This window comes from Streptopelia decaocto (genome assembly GCF_964273445.1).
Source record: "Streptopelia decaocto genome assembly, chromosome: 7".
Lineage (NCBI taxonomy): Eukaryota > Metazoa > Chordata > Aves > Columbiformes > Columbidae > Streptopelia > Streptopelia decaocto.
Window position 1 is genome coordinate 63,048,810 of NC_138661.1, and position 9,104 is coordinate 63,057,913.

General features: G+C 43.2%; 1 protein-coding gene across 2 annotated transcripts in view; it reads right to left on the reverse strand.

The window, feature by feature from the left end:
* The window catches only part of BBOX1 (gamma-butyrobetaine hydroxylase 1), a 30,137-nt gene extending 21,874 nt beyond the window's left edge, over positions 1-8,263 (reverse strand). Inside the window, exons 1-3 of one of the 2 annotated variants that reach the window (XM_082058683.1) lie at positions 8,163-8,263; positions 3,483-3,902; positions 1,940-2,054 (exon numbers count right to left, since the gene is read on the reverse strand). In XM_082058683.1, coding sequence (XP_081914809.1) covers positions 1,940-2,054; positions 3,483-3,866 — 499 coding nt within the window. In that variant the 5' untranslated portion in view covers positions 3,867-3,902; positions 8,163-8,263. Of the gene's footprint in view, positions 1-1,939; positions 2,055-3,482; positions 3,903-7,786; positions 8,120-8,162 lie in introns of those variants that run through there. The other variant, XM_082058682.1, reaches the window with a different exon arrangement.
* Between the last annotated feature and the right edge of the window lie 841 nt (positions 8,264-9,104).

A 9,104-nucleotide genomic window follows, 5' to 3' on the forward strand; every position in this document is an offset into this window, starting at 1 on the left:
ACCAGAAGGAACCAATTCTAAACTTACCCTGATACACAATGAGAAACAGGTCTTAAACCAGCCAGCAAGCAAACTCATGTGCTTTATTACTGCAGCGTTTTTTTGCCACTGAAACCTGAGAAAAGCTGGGGAAAACTGTAAAAACAAGCCACATCTTCTCTGGGAATATGAGGAAGAGTAGTACGGTGCCACTAAACAAAGCCCAAGTTAATGCAGGCTGTTATGTAGTATAATTTTTATAAACATATTTCTTCAGATCTACCACAGAAAACAGAATTTAGAAAAGCATTGCTCAAAGAATGAAACATATCTTTGGTGTATATTTTACCTAGATGGCTTCACTGGACATGAGCAGTAGCAGAGGGGAGAACTGACCTCCAAAACAAGAATTGTATGATATTTAGATGCTGAGAATAACCACTGCGTAAATGCGTGTGTACGAAGGCAAATGACAGCAAGTTAGGCTTCATAATGGGGGAAAAAGTAGCATTACATCTGAAATACTGAAATCTCAGTTATTGATACTTTTGCTAATAAACATAAACAGAGATCTAGACTAATTTTTCTGGGCATTCATTAAAGCAACATTCAATTTACATTCATTTACATCCCCCCAAAGGCTACAATGCATCTTGCTAGCTTAATTTTTCCAAATAAAAATTCTTACTACCTGAGAAATCAAGTCTAGTTTCCCTGATGAGGTTTGCATCTTCACCACGTTCATTCTGGGAACGTGCCCAGACGTCCAAAATAGTAAACAGTGGAGTTTATTCTTGCCAAAGCTATAGACATGTATTTTTATATCACTGGAGGAAAAAAAGTTCCATTCTGAACTATGAAGATTTTGTTATATGATCCATTGAAATGAGTGGAAATATTACTCATCACTTAAGTTTTAAGCCAGATATAAAAGGCTGAATCTTAAGACACTTGTTTTGGGGAACGGGTGATAGGAGCTAAGGAATAATTGCAGAAACTGGAAAAGATAAACCACCCCCTACAGTTGTCCTTAAAGTGCCAAAGCAAGCTCAGATGCAGGAAATACCTAGGGCCACATATTTTCCCATTTCTCATCTTTCATGGGAAAAAACAAACACCCCACCAAAAAAGGAGCATAAACCAATTGCAGATTTGGCTTTTGCTGAGCTCTGAGGAAACCAATACCTGGATCTGAGTTTTGCACCATCAACCAGTCTCTAGTAACATCCAGTTTTAACGAGTACAATCTTAACTCTGAACACAGATCGACAACGTTCTGCAACAGCAGATCTCACAGGAACACTTTCAAGAGCAGCGGCAGAAATCTTGCAAGTTTTCACAGGTTTCACGCTCACAATCTGAAGGGCTGCCAAGGAAACCATGATGTGCATCATGACAAACCCGGTGGGTTTATAATTGCTCACTCAAAAGGGTGAGTGATTTGTACTGGGTAAATGTTAACACTGCTGGTTGTACAAAATGCTTCATGAACAAAAGACAGCAGGGGACGCAGAGCAAACACAACCTGAACTTCGGCACTCGACACTGTTATATTACACAGTTACTTTTTAACAGAAGGCCAAGGCAAAGGAATTCTTAACGTTTCAGTTATAACTCCCTTGTAATTCTAAATAATCTTTCTAAAAATAATTTAATAAAAATCAATAATTATGCAGTGTCACTTGCATTGTCACATAGACCACTGTTGGTCCACGGGGCTCATTTTTGGGACCTACCAACCCTTTCTGTTAGGAAAAGGCTTTTTGGAAAGCAAACACAGCCCAACTGGTTGATCTGTTCTCAGGTCCAGAGGTTAGAAGTGGGAAAGAGTCACCAAGAGCAATTGCTGCTGCTCCAGCTGGGTAGACCTGGTCCCCATGTTGGGACTTAGAGCCGGGACTGTCAGGGTCAGACCCCTCGCGTTTGAAACCTGCATGATAGATGTGGCTTTAATTCTTACCTGGTAAAAATAAATCTTTTCGCATTTCTGCTCTGGCTTCCTCAGAGAAACATCGTTTTTTCAGCCACTCGGCTTCATATTCACTTGCGTGTTCATCAGGCCATGTAATAGAGATCTTCCAACACAAAACAAAAGAGAATTTTAGAACAAAAAGATTACAAAAACTTCACCCAGAACAACCCCAAAAATATCCTCAGAAAGTAATATTTAGATCAGTGTCATGGTTGAGCCTTCCCTTTAGCATAATGGCAAATGAGTAATGAAAACCCAACCTGAACATCATCCAAATTCTGATACCTTTTATAAACAGTCATTTTCGCATGAACCCATGACCTAATTCGCTGGTTTGTGTGGGCTGCTTTGGCTGGGGGAGCTGTGCTAAGCAGAACGAGGAGAATCACAGAAGCTGGCACATATCTCACAGGGGAGAGCGCTGCACCACGGCTCAGAGAAGAGCAAAAATATCCTCTCCAAAACACTGACAGCTTGTTAAAAAAGAAAAAGGACAAGAAAGAAATTCTAGGAGAGAAATCCCTCTCCTAGTTTTGAAACGTCTTCCCCTTTTCAAATAAATTTTTAAAAGTTTGTTTTTTAATTCCTGAAAAATACATTGAAAAAGAAAAGCATATGGCATTGTTTGTCATGAAATGAAAGAGCTCAGTGCAGCGCAGACCCTCAACTGAGTTCTCAAGGCTGTTCAGTAGGTACAGATTCCCATTTCACATTATTCTGCCTGTTCACATTCACATGCTGTTGCACAGCTCAGCCTCTGCAAAGTCACCCTGCAGTGGGGCTGTCCCAGCTGCTAAAGGGTTGACTGATGCATTTTTAACGTTTAAAACTCCTTTAACCATGAAATGAAGGAAGTGATTTTGCATATCAAAGGAGGCATGTATTTTTTTTTTAATAAAACCTATATAATTGAAATGATTTATTAGGTTTTTATATGTCAAAAATAATTAAAATTCATAGCGGAACAGGTCCTGTCCCCTCTTGTCCAATAGCCTTCTCTTTCTAATGAAAAAATGATAGAGTGGTAGATACAGATATAGACACAGACACTAGGTCAGCTCTGAATATCGGGTCCAAATTTGGTTTCAATTCTTTCTCGAGGATGCAGTCCTTTGAACCTTGGATATTAGCTAATAAACTGATATTTTTGTTACTGATTAAGGTCCTCATCACTTTGGCATTTGTTTTTCTGATTTTCAAGATATTTACTTGTAGAGAAAAGACATACATGAAAGTGTAATTAAAACTGTGGGGAATGCCTGCGCTTTCTTTTGAGCATCTGCTGATGAAGAAACATAGAGCAGAATTTTTAAAAGCACGATTGTATTCTTAAATCCGAAGCCTGGCTTTCTGTGCTCTCTGCATAACATCTATAAAATGAAGTTTCACACAAAGGTGGGAAGATCCGAGTTCCCCAGCTTGTGATTATTCCTAAAAGCTTTGCAGATACACGGCAGAGCTTGCAGATAAACAAATTGTGACTAAAGTATAACTTGGAACTCTAGGACGAACAAAAGCTTGCTCCACATACCTTTTTTCTGTCTGGCAGAGCGACGTCTTTCGCCACAATGTTCACGTCCAGGTCCTCGAAGAGCATCTTGCGCGCCCTGGCCGAGTGCAGGAAGCAGTGGGGACACTGGCAGTTGTCCCTCAGCCACACGCAGGGGTAGCGGCTCTCGCTCCCATCCTCCCACTCCACGCAGACCAAACGACCCGCGTCCAAAGCTTCCACCCTCTGGATCCCCGGCTTCATGCCGAGCGTTTTGGGGGGACGGACCCCCGGAGCAGCTCCTGGACAGCGATGCCGAGGGGTCCCCCGGAGGAGGCTCCTGCCTGGCTGTGGTGGCGGCAGGCAGCACGTCCTGCCCGTGGGGACTTTGGCCCTTGGCAGGACTGCAGCCACCGCCCTCCACATTTCGAGTTGTTGAGCAAAATTGCCTTTGTGGAGTTCCTAAAACAGCATGAGGAGCAGTTTGTTACTGGAGCAGTCAGTATAGCAGAAAAAACATTTTAAGATGATTCTCCCCTCCCTCCATCCTGGCCGAACCTTTACAAACCTTTGTTATCTCTTGCTAACATTTTTTTTAAGCACAGAGGGTGTATTCGGATTCATCTATTAAAAAATTCCTTAGTTTAGCAGGGCTTCAGTTTGAATCATCATGTGAAGACTAACTTCCGTAGATCATAGAGCCAAGGCACGGAATCACAGAGTGGTTGGGGTTGGAAGGGACCTCTGGAGATCATCCAGTCCAACCCACCTGCTAAAGCAGGTTCACCAGAGCAGATCACACAGGAATGTGTCCAGGAGGGTTTGAATGTCTCCAGAGAAGGAGACTCCACAGCCTCTCTGGGCAGCCTGTTCCAGGGCGCTGGCACCCTCAGAGTAAAGAAGTTTCTCCTCATGTTTAGGTGGAACCTCCTGTGCTTCAGTCTGTGCTCATTAACCCTCATCCTATTATTGGGAACCACTCAAAGGAGTTTGGTTCCATCCTCTTGACACCCACAAATCAAAAGCAGGAGCTACTGCCACCTGTGTTCAAAAGCTAAAGCTTTAAAGTACACCTACCTTAATTCCTGTTGTGGCTATGATGGAAAAGAGAACACAGAAACCATCTCTTGTACATGCGACTTTACCTACAGCAACAGAGTTTTCCGCCAGAGCTCCTTTCACTGTCAAACTGCTTTCTAGAGATACGTTCTTTTATTTAAAGCTAGCTGCATGCTTTGCTACAGAAACATGATGCATCCAAATCTTAAATTAGAAAAGAAGTTCTGGTCTAATACTTTTCTTATTTAGAAAAACACTTGGCCTCCCCTGAATCAATAAGTCATTACATATGTGTTTTAATAGACTGTTTAACCATCTCAAATATTACATATTTATTCAATATCTTTTTCTGTTGTTTTTGTTCTTAAGCTCAAAGGGCAAAATACTGATAACCTGCACCAGGACCAGTCTCTCCAGTTGTCTAAAAAAACTCAGATGCAACCAACCCTGCCAGACACAATTTATAGAAAAAAACAACAACAAACCACAAAAACAAAATCCCAAACTTCTGGAAGCTACCGAGGTGAGTTACATGTAATTTATGATACAAGGTGCAAGCTAAATGGGAATTTTCACCTTTGCTTGGTTGTGAGAAGCTTGTACAATAGGGTTCATCTCACCTAATTTCAGAGACATGTACCACCTGAACATCATACACACCATCCCCAGCACTCCTGAGAGGCACATCTAGATCACAATTCAGCTGACCTTGTCAGAAACTAACTGAACTCTTATTTCTCTCCACTGACTACAAAACCCCTGCTCCGTGAGGCTGCAGTTTTTGGTGTCATCAGTCAAACCTATTGCTCATGACAAAGTATTCTCTTGAAATGCTTGCAGTGCTCACAGCCAGAGTCTGGAACAGGCACTGCATCCCGCAGAGAGGGGAGAATCTTCACAGGCTGCAGCAGGAGCCTTCCCTGTGCTTAGGATGGGCAACAATACCATTGGACACTTCACAATAATAATAAAAATCATTATATGTGTTTTTTTTCAATATGCAGATCTATTTTGTCTGCTGTTAATCTGCCCCAAGACTCCAGACCTATTCAGATCTTTATTTATATTTACTGAATTTATATTTATTAAACTTGTACCTGTATAACAAAACTTAATTAAGAGAGAACTGGGCTCTCCAGCTCTAGTATTCTTCAGTTTTCTGGTTATGCAAGAGGAAGACATGAAAATTATTATAGCAAGAAGATTTCCCTTGTGGTGAAGTTAAGCATTTACTCTTTAAATGCACGGCATTAAACTCCTGTTTCGGTCTTTGCTGTAAAGCAGTTTTTCGGGTTAGCCACCCGCTGAGAGAAATCTTATAACAATAAAAAGACTGTTTATTGTTTTCCTTGAGTGAGTCATATCATGGTGTCATTATTAAAATGCAAATCCAGATGATAATGATTAAAAATGTCTGGTACAGCACACCCTCTAGATGTTTTTCTTCTTTCCTCTGCCTGTTTCCAGCAAACTGCAAGGAAGGATTTGTCTGGAAACTGTGTGTTATTCCTCATTTCTAATTGCTTTTTCTCTACATTGAGCACATCTAGAATGTTAATAGCAAATAGCACTGAAGAACTCAGAACTGTTCATACTGATAACTTCAGAAAATCCTGCAATTGCACAATTAAAAGTACCACACAGAAACCAACTACTACCTTCCCACTTCATGGCAAAGACAATGTTCTTCCCCCCCTTACTATTTAAATGTATCTATAAATGGTACAACTGGGCAAAATAACCATTTCTGTTCCTGATCAGCAATTTGCACAACCATAACTACTGGGTTATACCGATGTTTTTCCAAAACATTTTTGTCAAGTTATGATAATAAATGCTAGGAAAAATACAACTTTGTGTTTCAAAAAACCTGGAGTCCAAGACATCTGAGCTGCTGGTAAGAAAAGCAAATCCAAATGCTTGGAGCTGATGGTGCCAGACCACAGCAGAAAACTCATCTCTCATTCTAGGAGGCCATTGAAGATGCTCAATGGAATCAATCACACAACATGTGGATTCTCTTGTCATGTTCAGTGTAGTTTCTCAATTCCTGACAGTTGTTCAAATGTTTGCCTCGTTATTTCATTTCTTTTTTTCATTTTTTCAATAAAAATAGGTGCTAATCTCAAACTAATTAAGGCTAAATTACCAGCAAGAGTTCCAGGAGTTTTTATCCCCTTGCCCCCTCAAAATTTTTAGGCACTTATCCCTATGCTACTATTCTACACTTGAAATTGTAGTCTGTACTAAACTAGATGCAGAACTCACTGGTTCACCTGAAGTCAATACGCTCACAACCACAGTCAAATCAAAGAGCAAAACATAATAATAAAGCAAAACAAATTCTCTGCATCACAGCTCTCCCCATTTCTTCTCTCTGAATTACTGTGTTCTGCATGAACCTGGAAGATACCACACATAACTCTCAGTTATCAGACCTCAGATTTGTGTAGCTTAAAATAAATGCTCCCAATAGCTCCTATGAGTCTCACTGTCCCCATGTGAATATCATCTCAGGCTTATGGATTTTCTGTCCACGTTGTCACTATTCACTCGTAATCCTCAGGGTCAGCCTGGGTGCTGACAGGCAGGATTTAAGGCAATCACCATCACCTGGACGCAACACTGTCAGTCTTCCCCAGCTCCCCAGTTAAAAGCTAATGCTCACTATTCTCTTCCTCAATAATCTGTCTCCTTCACCCTCCTCAAACCTCACCCCATCATCCAGGCTCCCCTGTTTGCTGACACCAGTAGTGTGTTTATTAGCTTTACCTGCACAGCTACTTAAGATTTAATTCTGGTTAATGGTACTTCAAGGCAGTTGAGCCACTCTGGATAACATGCACTGCCCTCACACAAGGTTAAGCAGCTGCAGAAAAACAAACGGTACAATTTTTGTGTCACAGCCAAGTTTTAGACATGTCTTAAAATCAGTTTGCTGCGTCAGAAGCTGGTCGATGTAACCAGCCCCATGTAAGACATAAGAGAGTTTAATGCTGCTGCCAGCTGCCCTGGCACCATGGATACGTAAACACTGAGACAACCGCAGGAAGAGCCCATGCTGGCCTCACACTGAACCGAGGTTTTACATCTTGCAAGTATCAATGCAAAAATCAACGCAAACTTCAGAGAAATAATAACCCTAGACTGAAGAAAGCACATGTATCACCTTTACACAGCTGAATTATACCGTCTTGTGTACAAGTGCACCAAAAAAAAATCTCTGCAGGAAAACATTTGCCTGATGCTGCCGTGTCAGATTACAACAGAAACAAGCAAATACGTACCGTTAAGGGAAAAAAAACCCTGCGCATTTATATTACTTCACGACTTGCATAGTGCTGTGCATGAAGGCCTAGGAAGTGACACTGGCTAAAGGATTCCTGTTTGGGAGTCAGGCCAGCTTTCATTCTTCGCAATTAGCATAATTAGAGTAAACGACAAAGCAGCTCATTTCCACAGGCAGCTTTTGCAGAGGAGACGGGACGCAAACGCCACACAACACACTCCCCCCGGGGAAGCGTGAGAAGGGGGCGAGGCGGCGGACCCGTGGCCGTGTCCCCGCTCCCGGGTGGGGCCGGGGTGGGTGTCGGGGCCGGTGGCGGTGTCGGCGGCAGCAGCTCCGCCCGCCCCGCGTCCGCGCTCCCGGCCCCGTTCCCTTACCTGTCCCCGCCCGCTTGCCCCGCAGCGGGGCTGGGCTCGGCTCAGCGGGGCTGGGCTCGGCTCAGCGGGGCTGGGCTCGGCTCAGCGGGGCTGGGCTCGGCTCAGCGGGGCTGGGCTCGGGGAGGACACCGCCCCCGCCGCAGCGCCCTCCGGGCAGCCACACAGAATTACAGAATGTCAGGGACTGGAAGGGACCCCGAAGGATCATTCAGTGCAATCCCCCCGCCGGAGCAGGAACACCCAGATGAGGTTACACAGGAAGGTGTCCAGGCGGGTTTTGAATGTCTGCAGAGAAGGAGACTCCACAACTTCCTTGGGCAGCCTGTTCCAGGCTCTGGCACCCTCACTGTGAAGTTTCTTCTCAAATTTAAATGGAACCTCCTGTGTTCCCGTTTATACCCATTGCCCCTTGTCCTACCAGAGAGGACGAGAGAAAGAGAGGATGAGAGAATGAAAATCACACACACACACAAAATAGCCAAAACCCTGGGATCTTTATATGCCAGACATAGCCTACAATAAACACCACTGAATGTGAAAGACAGCATTTACAGGCAAGATTTAGTGGCACTGTGGCCAAACAGAACCTATGTTGCAGCATAAAATATCTGGTGGTGTTTCAGATGGAGCGGCCCTTGTCTGTGCATGATTTGTATCAGAACCAGCAGGATCAGGGCAGCAATCATCCCCCTGTACTTGGCACTGGCGAGGCTGCACCTCAAATACAGTGTTCAGTTTTGGGCATCTCGCTACAAGAAAGACATTGAGGTGCATTTATTTGAACAGTGTGTTTCCTACAGTTGAAGAAATGGAGGTTCTAACAGACAGAAGTACGACTTGTGGAGCTGAAGACAATGGTGGGACATGGCACATATCAGTTTTCGGCTGGAGTGGCCCACATTGGTCTCCAAGTTTTCAGCTTGTACAGGACTGGAATCCCCA